The sequence below is a fragment of the Pinus tabuliformis genome, chromosome 4_1 (assembly GCF_031772625.1).
Source record: "Pinus tabuliformis cultivar Carrire ecotype Pingquan chromosome 4_1, CPIR1, whole genome shotgun sequence".
Taxonomy (NCBI): Eukaryota; Viridiplantae; Streptophyta; class Pinopsida; order Pinales; family Pinaceae; genus Pinus; species Pinus tabuliformis.
Genome location: NC_142303.1, coordinates 416,036,032 through 416,052,822, shown reverse-complemented (window position 1 = coordinate 416,052,822; position 16,791 = coordinate 416,036,032). Strand labels below are relative to the sequence as shown.

Below are 16,791 nucleotides of genomic sequence, written 5' to 3'. Positions count from 1 at the left end.
AGCGATTTTCTCTCTCTCCTCCATTGCTACATGTCGCTCGGTCAGTGGAATCGAGCAACCACTCCTTTTTACCACTTACAGTTTCTACCATACCCGAAATACCATCTCCGCTTATAAAGCTGCCTCTCTTCTTGGTTAACGTCCGGACTTGTTCACGCCTAATGACCATAGATTTCAACCATCGACGGCTGCGACGGCTCCTCCAGATTACTCTTCCACTAACGCCTCTGGTTAATCTCCACCGTTCATCCCATGATTTCAATCAATGCAATTTAATCTTGGCCGCTATTAATCTGAAAACCTCATCCATTGATCTCCGATATCCAACGGTTCCCATGTACGACAAAAGGAAAGCGGTCAACATCAATAGAAGAAGAAGTACCTCAAGCAATACAAAATCAAGGAAGCATAACAAAACAAGGAGCAGTAAGCAGAGCCAAAGGAAGAAAAAGCAAACAAAACAAATGGAATTCAACCCCATTGAAAAGGAAGTAAGGAATGATGCATGCCTAGCATGCAAAGTGAATAAATTCGTGATCCAACGCTTACAAGAGTCACTCAAGGATGTCAGAAAAGAAATTCGAATGGAGTATAGCCTCTAGAAAAGAAACATGGCAATGCAGAAAGAAGAAATCATGGAACTGAAAACCAAATGCAAACATTTAGAAGAAGCAGTGGCATATTACAAAAACAACACTACAAGAAAAGAAGGAGAGAACTCGGTCAATTATGACAAGAAGAACCGGCCAATTCGGGAGCAATCAATGTGCAAGCCTTGAAACACTGTCAGAGAATCCATGACATGTAAATTTCTCTTTCTAGTAGGTTAGTTTGTTAGGCAGTACACTAGAATACTCATAAAAATACATGAAGTTTTGAACACAAGCCTAGGAGAAGAGACTGCGTTCCTATCTCATGGCTTAGATGTTTATCATGTTATAGTCGATTGTAATAGGAGCTTGCTCCATCAAAGCTTTTGGTAATATATTAACTACCCGACCTTGTTATAAAAAAAAGAAAAGAAAAAAGGTGACTACTTCTTCACTTCATTTTATTTTATTTTTGCAAATTTGTAGAGTTGTTGTTTACCATTAGCTAGGTTTTCTTTAAAAAGTTCTTGAGAAACATCTCGTATGTCTTTGAAGGGTTCATTAATTTTTTCTTTTTCTTTTCTTCTTATTTTCTCTCTCTCTCTCTCTTTTTGTTTGTGGAAAGAAAGCAAGAAGGTTAGAGTAAGGCCAATCCACAAGTATACTTACTTAAGATTTCACAACGCTGAAAGCCAATTACAACAAAATTTATCAAGGCATTATAGCTCATCATACCACTAGCAGGGATTTGAACTTGGCTGGGGAAGATAATGGCCAATTGCCCACCACCCAAGATAACCCCAATTGACCAGGGTTCACCAATCTTATGGGTTGTTCTTCTATCTCAAATTTAGAGTTGAAACAATGTGTTAGAAATCAATAGGCATATTGGGATCTATAGCCTATCATCTAAATTCTCTGTTAAAACCTATATCATCAAAATATGTTTCTTCCTACATTGGGGCTTTTCAACATACAAAATATTTGGATCTCTTGAGGAATTATTTCTCTAAGGGAATACCATCATTCTTGTCTTGGGAATGTTCCTATTGATCTACCCATGGATGATTTCTTGGAGATCTAAGAAAGAAGTCGCCTCTCCAAGTTATATTAATTGGACTTGGAATTCGATCTCACTAAAATTCATAGTAATGCAAAGCTAGTAGAAGTTCCCACAACTCCTCTTGGAGAGCAAAGAAATGGCAAATACATGTCAAGAACTTGTGACATCCTTGTAACTTTTCCAATAACCTCTACCCATGGGAGACTACAAGAACCTTATTATTGCATGTTGGAATTCCAATAAGAAAAATGACCATGGAATAAAATGTTCTGACTCTAGGCAAACTTTCAATCATGCAATAAAAAGGTCACGCTTTAGATAAACTTCAATGATGTTTCTTTACATGTAAATTTGATATTTTTTACATGTAAATTTGGTAATTTTTAAAGGTAAATTTATGGTAAAGGATAAATCTTATATCAATGTTTTTTTGAATCACTACAATGCCGATGCATCTTATTAGAGAAACCTTGAAAGATGTTGATGCATCTTATTAGAGAAACCTTGAAAGATCTTGGAACCCAAAGATTTATACAATAAACTTTAATGAAGTTTCTTTACAAGTAAATTTGATATTTTTTACATGTAAATTTGGTAATTTTTAAAGGTAAATTTATGGTAAAGGATAAATCTTATATCAATGTTTTTTTGAATCACTACAATGTTGATGCATATTATTAGAGAAACCTTGAAAGATCTTGGAACCCAAAGATTTATACAATAAACTTCAATGATCCCAAAGATTTATGCAATAAACTTCAATAATGTTTCTTTACAAGTCAATTTGATATTTTTTACATGTAAATTTGGTAATTTTTAAAGGTAAATTTATGGTAAAGGATAAATCTTATATCAATGTTTTTCTGAATCACTACAATGCTGATGCATCTTATTAGAGAAACCTAAAGATCTTGGAACCCAAAGATTTATACAATAAACTTCAATGATGTTTCTTTAAAAGTAAAATTGATATTTTTTACATGTAAATTTGGTAATTTTTAAAGGTAACTTTATGGTAAAGGATAAATCTTATATCAATGTCTTTTTGAATCACTACAATGCTGATGCATCTTATTAGAGAAACCTTGAAAGATGTTGATGCATCTTATTAGAGAAACCTTGAAAGATCTTGGAACCCAAAGATTTATACAATATTAGATTGATTCGCTTATTAGAATTACTAATATTGTGGACATTAGAGTGTTTATCATAACAATGAGAATAAATCTTAATTTGTTTTTTGACCAGCATTTAAGAACAATAATACATGGCCTCTTTCATTAACATTACCACTCATCAACATTTATGTAAATATACCTTGTTACTCTTAGTGCAAAAATATGATTAATCTATATAGTTAATCAAAATAAAATTAACAAAACAAATCAAGTTATGAAAATTTCCATCAATTTAAAGCTTATCTTATAATTATACTTATTATTTAAATACCTTATAATAACAACTTAGTTTGCTCAAATGCTCAAGTAAGTAGAATCAAGCTTTAGTTTATTCTAAATACTTGATTTTTTAAACTTCTCTGAATCACTTTTTCAACCAATTTTGTGTAGAATTAGACCAACATATATTAAGCTTAAAAATATATATAATTTAGATGAATCATATTTTTTAAAACACTCAAATATGTTTGAATAAGTAAAAATTACATTTTTACTAAAAACCACATAAATAAAAAATTCAATATAGTATATAAACAAATATAGTAACCTATAAAATATTTTAATATCATATAAACCTAAAAAATAAAAAAACAACTTCAAACATCATTTCACATTCATAAAAATAAAAAACAACCATTTCACATTCATAAAAATAAAAAGCAACCTTTCCTTCAAAATTTTCAAAAATATATTTGCTTTTAAAAATCTCAAAAAGTCCTAAAACCTTTGTTTGAATAAAAAAAATCGCAAATTTTATAAAAAAATAAAAATATCCATTGCCTTTTCAAAATGTGAAAAAATATTCGAAACTAAAAAATAATTAACTTTAAAATGTATTTTCTGGTCGAAATCTCAAAAAAGCCTATTAACTTTGTTTTCAAATAAAAAAATCACAAATTTTATAAAATAAGTGAAAATATGCATTTCCTTTTCGAACTCTGGAAATATATTCTGGACTAAAAAAATAATTGAACTTTCTTTTCAAAATCTCAAAAAAATCTTTAAAATAGAAGGCTTCTTTTGTCATATAGCCACGGAATTCCCATTATATTCGAATTTTATATGGTGTGACAAAAGCATCACCCAGCCTCCCTATTGGAAAAACATGTACTCAGTTCGACATTATTGACAATATACCGACATAAATTAAATATTACAGACCAAATCCATCACGTCTGATTGGAGAGTCTCAGAGGAGATACCGTTCGTCATTGATTAATACTGTTATGCTTACACAGAGGTAAACCAACATCGTACTATGATTTTATAACGATCGGGCGAGCGGGCGTGCAGGCTGCAGCACATATAAATTGCACAGGGCATCTTGCAATAAATCAAGAAAATCTCTACTGGCAAGATAATTGCAGATTTGGACAACAATATATTCAGTCTGGATTAAACATCACATAAGATATTATCACAGTAGGGAAACAATGGCTGCTGAGCCTGTAAATGTGAATGAATTCAGTGCGCTAGCAAGGAATGTCCTCCCCAAGATGATATATGATTTCTATGCCGGAGGTGCTGAGGATGAATGGACTCTTCGAGAAAATGTTGCCGCCTTCCAAAGAATCAGGTGGATATCTCACAGACAACTATACCTGTACCTTTTCTGCGTGTTCAATTTAATTCAATTCCATAGAAATGAAGGTGTGAGATCCAGATAATAGCTGTAAGAGAATTTTTCTACTGATTGCCTATTCTTACGAAAGAACTAAGCACGCATAGGCTTTTAAGTTACTGCCTATTTTTAAGAAATAATAAAAGATAGAGAGTTTAGTCAAATTTAGTCTCATTTGTCTTTTAAAATTTTCTGTAAATGTAATAGAGAATTTAATCAATTGTAGTCTCATTTGTCTTTGAGAATTTTCTGTAAATTTGATTTAATGAATAAATTGACTAAATTTTCTTTTAAGTTAATGAACAGTGAGAAATAGCTTCTCATTTAGTTTATATATTTACAAAGGGCTTTTAAAACTGTTCATCAAGGTATGGGAAATTCATATTTTATTTGTTGGCTGTGAGGTTTGGTCTCCCGCTGTATACGAGTCACAATATAACATGATCTTTATGCTAATGGGGTGTCAAGAGAGGCAGTGGCCTTCCTATTAACATAGTGATTGTCCAGTTGCACATGAATATTTGTGTTTTTGGGGCTTTTTTCTCCTCTGTGAGATGTGTTGTGTGGGTGTGCCTGAGTCATAAATAGTTAATAATAAACATTCAGATACACTGTCTAGGAAAATTTTCTATTTGGCGTCTTGGAATAGTTTCTATGACTTTAAATCTCCTTCCCTCTCCCCTCTCTGGGGATGGGGATGCAGTTGAGGCTGGCATAATCTCTTTTCTGTGATGCGGATTCGGTTAGTTAAGCAGCAACAAGAAGCGTTGTTCCGGCCTCCCTAGCAGAGGAAGGAATCGATTAAACAGTAGATATAGTTGTTTCTTCAGTAGACTCTGCGGCTTATTCAGATTTTCGAGATCGAGATCCCAATTCAATTGATTAAATCTAACCAGCTGAACCTATTCCCAGCTTACTAGGTTACTTGCGATGTTTTTGTTTTGTTTTGTTTTTTTCTAAAATACAAATGATTAGATTGACTATTAAGTCTGCATCCGGATGCAGCAAAATACTCCGGACATCTTTACATTACTTTTCCATTCACCAGATCCTTCAGAGGAGGATTGAAATCTGTTTCCAAAATTTTTAGCCGAGCTTTTACTACTGCAAGCATTCTACAAACATAAATCCTGCAGAACTGACCTAACAAAAAGGACAAATCTACAAAAAGAGGACATGATCAAAATGGAGAGGGATGAGCTGCAGGGGCCTGTTTAAACCAAACTGAGTGCTGGCAGGTGACTGTACTGCACTGTTGGAGCTTTGAACCTCTTTAGTCCCCTGCCGTGTCTGCATTTTTGAAATCTGCTTATGCAGAGTGTCCAGTTCATCCTCCTGTCGATGAACTGTCTTTGAGTGTTTGGAGGTCTTTGAAGAGAAATGTGACAGTATTCATTTGTTGATGCATTTTCCATTGCAAATCCATATTTTCGATGTGGAGAACATCATAGTGCTGAGGGCAATCTTTACCTGTAGTTTGAGTTCCTTTCGGGGGTGCCATTAAGCATGAATGGGGAAGGGGACACCGAAATTCAGGATAGACAGGGGACAGAGGGTTCCAGAGACTAAGAAGACAACAAGAAGGGGCTGTACAGCCAACGAACAGAAGGGTTTCCGAGAAGTCTGAAAGAGGAAACTTTAAATTGCTCAGGAGTTCAAGAAAAGAGCCAAAGAGTACGGAGTGATGCTAGGATAGGAAGCAAAGGAGTGCGGGCTCAGGACATTTTCAGAATTGCAAGAAGAACTTCAAAGAGCTACCAGAATCAGAAATGACAATCATGAAGAGGATTAGAAAGTACCTGAGAATATAGTGAAAGTTATGCTGCCCCAGGAGATCTACGGAGGAATAGTTCCAGAGGCCAATTACCCTGCCACATCCAAGACGGTAGAGGACTCTGCTTCCCAATCAAATAGAAAATTCCATTATGCCTCAGAGGAGTTAGCGAAATTGTCACAGGCAAGCGTGGGAAGAGTTTTATCATTCAGTTGCTCCCAAGAAGCAGACCACGTTCTAAAGGGACCAATCACACTTGCACAAGCTAGATTTAAGAGGGGTGAGCAGCCTCAACCAGCAGAGAAGCCCACAACTGTCCAAATTTAACTAAGAGGCACATAACAACCCCCTCAATCTTGTGAGAGCGTCGCTCTTCGCCAACTTTTCCAATACTCAAATCATATTCCTGAAGAATTCCCAGAGCACGTCGTATAGCACAATTGGCAGCAAGTTTAGCCACCCCATGCAGAGGGGAAAATGCTGAACCCAGTGCAAGCTGGGCCACCATGAAGGGAGATAACAAATCCATCCAACTTCCCTCATAAATTTATTTTCAGGATCAAGGGAATCACACGCTGTAACAAGCTTATCACCATTTAATTTCATAATAGCCCACTTCTCTGGAGCTATCCAAGTTTTAATTACCTGATCGGCTTGTTGCTTACTGTACAGTCTGGCTGCAAGAGTTAACACATGCGAGCATGTTGATCTGCGAACCCACAGATGGCTTGGGCGCTCACAGCCTGTCACACCACCCCTGTTACAATGCCCCCCCATTGAACTATAAACTATACCACTATTATTAAATCGCAAGGTGATGAGACTTTGAAGGGGGAGAGGAATATGAGAAGAATTGTCCTTTATACTTATTGGGCATGCAACTTTAATACACTTCATAGAGACTGATATTGTGAAGGGTATAGTTATGGAATACTTTGCCATCCAATTAATTCATTGATAGAAGTCTGACCTGCTTTTAGTAGGCACAACATGTTTGCTTGTTTGTCAGCAGCAGCATTTTGAGATCCAAGAACATGAAAAAAGGCCTTAGCGGGAAAATGGTCCAAGATGCCTTTGATTCTATGAAAAAGTTGTGTCAGATTATTGTCCTCAGGGAAGGAGTCTCTGTATTCTATGAAAAAGTTGAGTCAGATTATTGTCCTTAGGGAAGGAGTCTCTGTATAAGTACAGAATGGTAAGGAGAGAGTCTCCCACTATAACGATCTTGGTAAGATTCATTTCTTTAACTAACTTAAGCCCTAGCAGGAGAGCGTATAATTCTGCCTGGTTGTTGGTCCGTTTTCCCAACCCCCAGGAGTACTGTAGCACTTGATTTCCTTCGGGGTTGAAGATAACCCCTCCCCCTCCTGCTACCCCTCAGGTTAGTTGCGATGTTGCAATGCATTTTGTCAAGCATTTTTCATAATGGCAAGTCAAACAAAATCTGGCGAAACTGTATATTATGTACATGTTATATAAAGCACCTGATGCTCATTAGGTATCTTAAAGAATTCATAGTTTTGTAATGTAATATAATATGCAGAAACATAATTCATCACAGTGCACGTATATTAGGAGATAAAGATTGGTGGTGAAGCAGGGTATGGTGAAATTGTAGGTTTTAAGAAATGATAATGATGGTAGACAACCGTTGAAAGCCTTGAAATCTTACCCAAAAGGAGAGAACTCAACCAAATATTTTAGACATGTTACAATTTGCAAATATTTTAGACATGTTACAATTTGTGAGTGGGGAAGTTGCACTGAAGCTGCACAGAGCAAAGCTGCTGCTAGTCCTTACTGGTAATGGAGTTTCCAGTGGAAATCAGTTGATTATGAAATTTAATTCAGTATTTTTAGTGGCTGCAATTACATTTCTTTGTTATCTGTCAACACGTGCCTAGCTGGATTAAGGTCTTTTGTATGTGCATGGATTTTAATAGGTTGCGCCCCCGAGTTTTAGTAGATGTAAGTAATGTGGATTTGTCAACTACAATATTGGGATTCAAGATCTCTGCACCAATCATGATTGCTCCAACGGCTATGCATAAACTAGCCCATCCTGAAGGTAATTGATCGAGAGTTAATTTGGGGTGAAATTCCACTTTTTACATGGTAAGCTTAGTCCAAAGTGTCTGGCTTTGGTTCTGGTGTATGACAGGAGAACTGGCTACAGCAAGGGCAGCAGCAGCAGCTGGTACAATCATGGTAAACCGTAAAATCAGTCCTCATTTTAAAGATTTCTTGCACTGTTAATGCATATATAATCAGCGGTCTGGTGATTAGTGGAACTTTTCCATCTGAGATCAGTTCTATGTCTGAGGGTGAAGTTGGATATTAATCACATGTATGTACAACAGATGATAGACCACGACAAGTATAGAGAACTGGTTTCATAATCAGCTAGGGAGCTGATTTTACTGCGTCTTCCTTATTTTTGTGACATACTCACATGATAAATCTTCAGGTGCTTTCATTTTCCTCTACTAGTACTGTTGAGGAGGTTGCAGCAACTTGTGATGCTGTTCGTTTCTTTCAACTTTATGTAAGTTATATCTCAAATCAAGTTGTAGATGTATATTCTTGTTAGCTGCTGTCATTTTTAAATGTTTTAAATTATTTATACAATCAAAGGAGCAATTCATAACTAAATGCAAGTTACCCTTCACGAAACAGGTGTATAAGAACAGGAGTATATCAGCTGTACTAGTACGGCGTGCAGAACGTGCAGGCTACAAAGCTATCATTCTTACAGCTGACACTCCCAAGCTTGGACGCCGCGAGGCAGACATAAGAAACAAGTGAGGATGCCATGCTGTCCTTTCTTATTTTGCATATGAAAATCAGAATGGAGATTGTTCATCTGTGAATATAGGGAAGTTTTCACCCGATGTCTGTTTACATTTTTCATATAATTTGTCCTTTTTTTCTTTAAACTACATCTTATATCAACAAGAAGATGTTTACAAAGCTGAAAATAAAAGTGGTAGTGTATATATGGAGGTTTCTTATATCCTAATTCTTAGTGCTTTAAAAGCAGAAATAATGTCAGAATATTCTAAGGCATCTAATTCTCGGGCATCCTGAAGCGAAAGGTAGCCTTTGGCAGACAATTTGCATACATACCTCTCCCAGTCAAGTATGACAAAAAGATTGAACTGACCTCTTTACAGAAAACGTACTTGCATTGTAGCTTCTAGATAGTAAACAATGCAGTAATTTTAAGGCAATCCCATATACTGGAGAAGGGAGAAAGTACTATAGATTGTGAGTCACAAAACAATACTGATCGCCAAGGAAACTGTCACTGAAACATAATTGAGTAGCAACCTTGAACATGTTTCTAGCAACTTTGGGAAACTTGCACTACCATAAGATATGCTTCACTGTCTCTGGTTGACTACAAACTAGACAAAGACCATCAATCAGCCTGCTTTATGAACTGAACTGACCTCTTTAGAGAAAACGTACTTGCATTGGAGCTTCTAGAGAGTAAACAATGCAGTAATTCTAATGCATTCCCATATGCTGGAGAAGGGATAAAGTAATATCGATTGTGAGTCACCAAACAATACTGATCGCCAAGGAAGCTGTCCTTGAAACAAAACTGAGTGGCAATCTTGAAAATGTTTCCAACAGCTTTTGCCAAACTTGCACTACCATAAGATATGTTTCACTGGCTCTGGTTGGCTACAAACTAGACAAAGACCATCCATGCTTTAGATGGCAGCCCTTTGATAGACAGGAAGCCATGGAAAAGCCCATAATTTGTAACTAAAGATAAAGTGAGCAAACACTTTGCATCCTGTGAACTCAGCCCCCAAAATCTGAAGAGGTCTATTTGGCATTCAGTATAGGAGACAAGGATGCTTCTGGTGCAAGAGAGAGTATAGCTTATTAGTGTCATACTGTTGGATTTGATTTACAATTTTCCGCCCCCATTCTCACCATAACAGTCCCTACATACCGATATTCACTTGTACAACATTTTAGTAGGAATAGAACCCCCTATTATCTTTGATGGCAGGCTTGTCAAATGACATTAAAGCATTTTGACAAGATAACAATTTCCAATCCATCCATGTTCTGGTCTCAAAGTTCCAAAGATCCCTCCAATAAGAAATGCCATTCTTCTTTAACCTATGTGCCTAGAATCTTGGATGCTCAGCAATACATCAACCTTGATGAGGTCGACTCCAAATGGGATGCCGTGCCAAATCCCATCCCTCATGGCTATAGGAGAAATTCTACCTAACTAGAGGGGCAACAAAATTTCAAGCCTCCCACATGCTCCTACAAATGAGGAACCTAAAAGTCGTAAAAAGGTGTGGGAAGCAGAGGATATTGCATATCCCAAAAGTACCATGAAACATAAGAATGTGCTTAGCAGATTGAAATTGATTGCAGGAGGGTTTTCCAAGGAACAAAACCTTCGAGGCACCTGAATACAGATTTTGCTGCCAAAATACAGCCAAACTGCACCCTCTTTCGGTCAAGCTACTATGATAGGCATGTACTACCCCTGTAATTTGACTTACATACTCCTCTCTTATTTTCCCTGATTCTGCTCTCTATATCACTCTTCAGCTCTATATGATATATAGAATTTTCTTTAGTTTTTCAACCTCCCTCACTTTAGGTCGGATCCCAAAGGCCAAGTGGAGTATCCCTATCTACCAAAAGTAAACCTCTTTAGTGAATTATTACCGTGCAAGCTTGTGATTTACTTCAGCGAATCCTCAATATGTATACCAATATAAAGCACAAGGATTCCAATAAGTGATTAAATGCTTCGAAGACAAGAAGTTAGGAATAATAGCATAAACCACCAATTATCCAAAAAAGTAAGAGGGTTAGGAGCTAGTGGATTTTGATGTGAAAGGTAAACAATGTAAACAACTTCAGATTTGCAATTAAATGATTATAACTCAACAATTGAAACTTCAAAGAGGCTAATTGAACATAAACAACTTTTAAGCCACTTTAGGGCACAAAGAGTAAAATCAGCTAGCATAAATTGATGGTGTAATGTGTGCTCTAAGTGCCAATCAATTATATACTAGAACAACGACGAGCTTGAGGATGTCCAACACTTCCAAATCTGTTTTTTCTGATCAAATAATGCAGAATTTCAGATTTAAAGTGAAGAGTAGATCATCCCAGAGAGACTATCCACTTGTGAGCAAGACATCTTGGATGATTTGATTAGGACTAAAGGCATGCAACAAAATAATAGATGAATAGGTGTTAGAATCAAGTTACCAAGATATATACCAATGAAATAAGCAAGAACTTCAAAATAGATGGTGAATCCCCACAGGGTTATTCAAAGTTAGCACAAGAATTCACCAAGAGGATCCTCCAAATGGAAGATACAATTATAAGCATTTCAGAGATCAATTTCACAACTAAAATATAAGATAAATCTTTAGCAATGTTCTATAAATGAAATAGAAGCTAGGCATGAGTAGTAATGAACCATTCAGCACCAAACCCTAGCTTTAGGGTTTCTCCAAACCCAATTTTTATTGCTGTTACATTTTTCCAGATTCGAGAAAACCTTAAATCAGCCCACGTGAAGTTATATATAACCTTAAAGCACAGTTCTATAGCGACATTTTTCCCTTTTAGGGTTAGAGATAAACAATTAAGAACAAAACCTTAATAAAACTAGTCTAGGAAATGAAATAATCAATGAAATTTGCTCTAAACTAGGAACAAAATCCAAATTATGATTTCTCTTTGATTGCTTTTCTGTTAGATTTCTTTCTAAACAAAATAGAATAAAATATTTTGTATTTTTGGATTTTTTAGTTCGTTGTTGGGAGAAGATAAGTACTTTATTTCCACTAGGGCTTATGGAGTCATGGAACATGCCCATATAAGAATTGGTCTTTCTTATCTTAAAGGATTAGAAGAAATTAGAACCCTAGGGTAGAATGATCTCTTATCTAATCAAGATAAATTATGAAGACTACTATTCCATGGGGATGTGTTCCCTAGGGGCAGGTGCATGCGCCCCACGGACCTATGATGGGGGGACGTCTAGGGAAATGTTTCTCCACGTCCCCCTTTTGGGGAGACACGGGGAGACGCAAGGGGGGACGTTTCCCCAATGTGGGGGACATGACTCCCCAAAAAGGGCGCTTCTAAGCGCCCCCCCCCCCCCCCCCCCCCCTAATTTTGTTCGAAAACAATAATATTAAACCCTTGGGCCATACTAATGCTATGTAATTAATGGTAATGTTAGTAAAAAAGACATTATGCTTCATCTTTCATTTTCATCCTTTTACTTAATTTTTTAACATTACCATGAAATGACTCAAGGATGTTTGAGAGTGGTTCCAACCTCATCGGACTTCATATGGAGAAAATAGAATTTCATATCCCATTCAAAATTCAGTGGACTTAACCGTTTTCAGGATTTCAGGATTGGGGGGATTGCAATGTTTCCATTGGATTCCATCAAGTATGAGGGTATGAACTAGCATTTAATCAAGAGAACCAAGCCCAAAATCACCCCTTTTGAGGGGGGGACATGTCCCCCTCAATTTTGTCCAATAGACCTTGAAATTTAAAAAATAAAAAATAAAACAAATTTAAAAAAAAATTAAAACTTAAAAGAAAAAAACATAACAAAGTTCAAAACCTAAACTAATTTGCAATCCCTAACTCACTCATTCAACTTACCAAGCTTACCTCTACTTGGCTTACCATGCAACGCTATCTGAATCACCAGTTAACTGTTGCCTCTCCTTCGGCACGACGTTCATTCAATTCTCATTTTCCATTTTTAATTTTCAGTTTCAACTTTCGAGTCTTGACTCTAGATATTAATGAACTTAGACTAGACCTTTGACTCGTCACTCTCTACTATTTTTGAGTTTTAGTTATATCAATTTACCATTCTTATCTTTAGACCTCAGTATCTACTATAGTCCATTTTGCTTAGTGCTAATTAAATTCGAGAATGATGAATGATGTTTATTTTTAATATACCTTGGATAAGTGGTTTCCCATGGTTAATCTCTACCTAGGGAAAAGTGTCCAAAATAATTCTTTTCCTAAGTGTGACTTTATAAAGTGAAAGTGACTTTATAAGTGGTAAAGTCAATGTTAAATTATAAAGTGAAAAGTGACTCTAGACATAAAGTACAATGTGGGTACTTTATTTAATGGGTGAGTTAAAAAATAGAAAGTGAGAATTAAATGCACATTTATTCTCATCCCTTGATCTAAATGAATCTAAGCCATTATATCTTAGGGTTGCCCAAAAGTCATTTAGGGAAATGTTAATTTTAGGTATGTTCTATGCTTAGAGCAATTTATTTCAATTTTCACAGTGAGCTCCATATATTTTCCAGATTAGCAATCACATCAGCATTAAAGTAAACTGCAAATAGAACATAAACATAAATCACAGAAGACAAGCCAAGACAAGAGGACACAAGATGTGGCGCTAGCTAGGGACAAACCCCAATGTGGGAAACCCTTGATCAATTCTTCTTATATGTTCTTCAATAGTTCAGCAGAGAGAGAGAGAGAGATAGTACGTTTACAACAGAAGTCAACACTTTGACTTATCTAGATAAGAGCATAGATCATCTCTAAGAAGATGATACATGAGATCAATTGAAGACATGCTGCTTCAACTAATTCTCCAAGGTGACTCCTTCACCTATCGTTGTGCTGCATTTCATCATCATGTTGCACCTCACCGCACTGCACCATGCTGCACCCATCATCACTATGCTGCATCTCATCACGCTTCATTAATCATGACTGTACCCATCACTGTATTGCATTATGTGCCATTGTTACACCATGTTGCCATCCTGACCTATGTGTTGGCTGCACCTTGCTTACTTGTTGTCCCTTGCTTGCTTGTTGTCCCTAGCATGCTTGTTGTCCTTAGCATGCTTGTTGTTGCATGCTAGTTGTCCCTTGCATGCTAGCTGTAACATTGCATGCTTGGTGTATTTGCTGCTAAGTACCATACAACTGTCCCAATGTTAGTTAGCTGTCTCTTGCATGCTGCTCTCCTTTGGAGACAGATGCTCCGGCTGTTTCGGCTGTTCCCGACAGTTCTGGCAGTTTTGGCTGTTCCCAGCAGTTCCGGTTGTTCTGGAAAGTTCCAACAGTCCTGATAGTTCTGGCTTTTCCAGCAGTTCCGATAGTTCCGGCTTTCCCGACAGTTCTGGCTTTTCCGACAGTTCCGACTTTTCCAACAGTTCCGGCTTTTTCGGCTTTTCCGGCTTTCTGGCCTTTGGATCAGGGCAACGTTATTCCTTAGGATCTCTCCTCCTACTAAAACCCAAAGACAAGTAGAGAGAGGAAGAGATCCCAAGTGTGTTGAAATGACTTGAAGGCTACCTCTATTTATACTAAAACGTTGAGCACAAGTGGGGTTTATTTGGTCGCTGGCCGACCTTGATGAATTGTCCCATAACACAAATAAATTCATATCTCCCTGAATACTTATCGGAATCGAATGATCTTTAGATCAATCCTACACCTCTCGATGGGAGGGATCCAAGAAAAATATCATCTTGCATTAATAAGATGACCCACATGGAGTTTGGCCCTAGTTGCCAATTTTAACAGAAACAAAAGGGGGAAAAGAAAAGATAAACTGCATTCATTCTTCATGAGCAGATTGGAGAAAGGAGGCTGAGAGTTGGAGAAAAGTTCCTATTGTCGCGCAGATTGACACGACAACGCTCAGACCGAGGGCTGTCACTCTGATCCCCGATCCCTCCGTTTAAGCCTGTCTCCCGCGGCTAAGGGGGGTAGACCCTATGAGAAGATGAAGACCAACTGCCAAAGAGTTGGGCTGGGAGACACGAAACACGATATGATAAGCACTAGATGGATTTAGAGATTTAAAAAACCAGTGCCTTGTGGAGTAAATATTTAATCGCTTAATTGTCAGATGCTGCAACAATAACCATGTAGAGCAAGCATTTATCATGAAAGCTAGAACGACGCAAGATATCAATTGAAACAACGACGCTCTTAAAATGGGCAAAGCTCAATAACAATATCCAATAATTAGGAAAATTTTGATCAAAGCTTTAAACAACCATGCAAATGCAACAAATATTCATGATAAACATTTATTCCACATGATAATTTCCGGAAAATAACTGGATCTGACAAAGAAAATTCTCCACAATTTTTTATACTTTTTCAATCTTTTTTTTTTTTTTTTTTTTTTTTTTTAAATATTAAACAAAACCCAAAAATTGAAAAAAAATCTAAATTAAAATTTAATCTAAAACTTAACTATATATATAAAAAATTAAAACTAAATCTAAAGCCTAAAGAAATTTTATAAATGAATCTTTTTATTTTTATTTTTCATAACAAAATCTAGAATTAAAATCTACTCTAAACGCAAACTAAAATTACAAAAATTTTGAAAAATATTAAAACTAAAATCAAAACTTTGAAAAGCTAATAAAACCTAAAAAAAATTTAAAGTTTTAATCTGATTTTAAAAATCCTCGAAATAAAACTATTTAAAATGCAACTAAATAAAAAGACGAGATTATAATTAAACCCTAATCTAAAAACAACCTACGCAACTATATACATATAAAAAAAAAACGTAAACGAAAAACGATACCTAACAAGAGAAAAATCGCCGGAGGCTCTCGCTGGAGAAAACGATATGTAGACGCTTCAAGGGAATACCTGGTCCGGAAACGAAACTGACGGAGACCTTGAGCTGAAAATCGTATATCATCAAGCATTAAGTAGTCAAAGAAACGTATAACCAAAACGCTGAAAGGTGATGCAGAAAAACGATATCGTAACCCATGTGCAAGCGTGAACACGATGGCTCGAGCTCAGGGATCTGTAATGGTAGATCTTTCTGCGGTTTTGGAGAATGCTGAGGCTGTTTGTCGGCTGCCTGAGATACGTTGTTTTCCCCACACTATAAAACTTGCTCTCTGCGCGTGAAAATATGGATTCGTTGTCAACTGACGCCCTGAGATCTTCCGAGTATTCCTTCCGCAGGTAATGCGATCTATGAACTGTGCAAATGGACGGCGTCAGATAGCAAGGCGGCTTGATCTCTCACGCAGATCCCATTCAGGAGCTTAACTTCTCAGTAATAAACCCAGGCGTATCCCGAATCTATGATGATCCTCAAAAAAAATTTGGAATTAAAATCCTTATTTGTCGCTGGGACTGAGAAGTCTGATATCAAATGGCGGAGGCTTTTATGAACAAGTTTCTTGGCTGTAGCAGCAGCGTGGGTCTTTGAGAGCCTATGATGTTTTTCAGATATTTCTTGGTTAGCCCGAAGATTCTACGCAATAATGCCCACCTCTGGTTTGCTGAGTATAGTGATAGACAGATGGATTGAATGCGTTCTCCTTTATCCAGCTAATGCACTGATGCATGAAATGATGCCCAGCACAATTTTAGCACATGTTTTACAGCCTCAGATCAGAAGTGAGACTGCAAAACCCTAGACAGCGCAATGATAACCCTGCAAAACAGAAAACAAGAGCCCGGCAGATATATGCAAAACCTCAAAGTAAAACCCTTAAAAA

The 16,791-nt window shown here is 36.7% G+C and overlaps 1 protein-coding gene across 1 annotated transcript in view; it reads left to right on the top strand.

The window, feature by feature from the left end:
* Positions 1–3,931: 3,931 nt before the first annotated feature.
* The window catches only part of LOC149176075 (peroxisomal (S)-2-hydroxyacid oxidase GLO4-like), a 427,390-nt gene continuing 414,530 nt past the window's right edge, over positions 3,932–16,791 (top strand). The window contains exons 1-5 of the mRNA XM_089419846.1: positions 3,932–4,407; positions 8,170–8,294; positions 8,388–8,434; positions 8,694–8,771; positions 8,903–9,027. Of these exons, the coding sequence (XP_089275972.1) occupies positions 4,265–4,407; positions 8,170–8,294; positions 8,388–8,434; positions 8,694–8,771; positions 8,903–9,027 (518 nt within the window). The 5' untranslated portion in view covers positions 3,932–4,264. The remainder of the gene's footprint in view (positions 4,408–8,169; positions 8,295–8,387; positions 8,435–8,693; positions 8,772–8,902; positions 9,028–16,791) is intronic.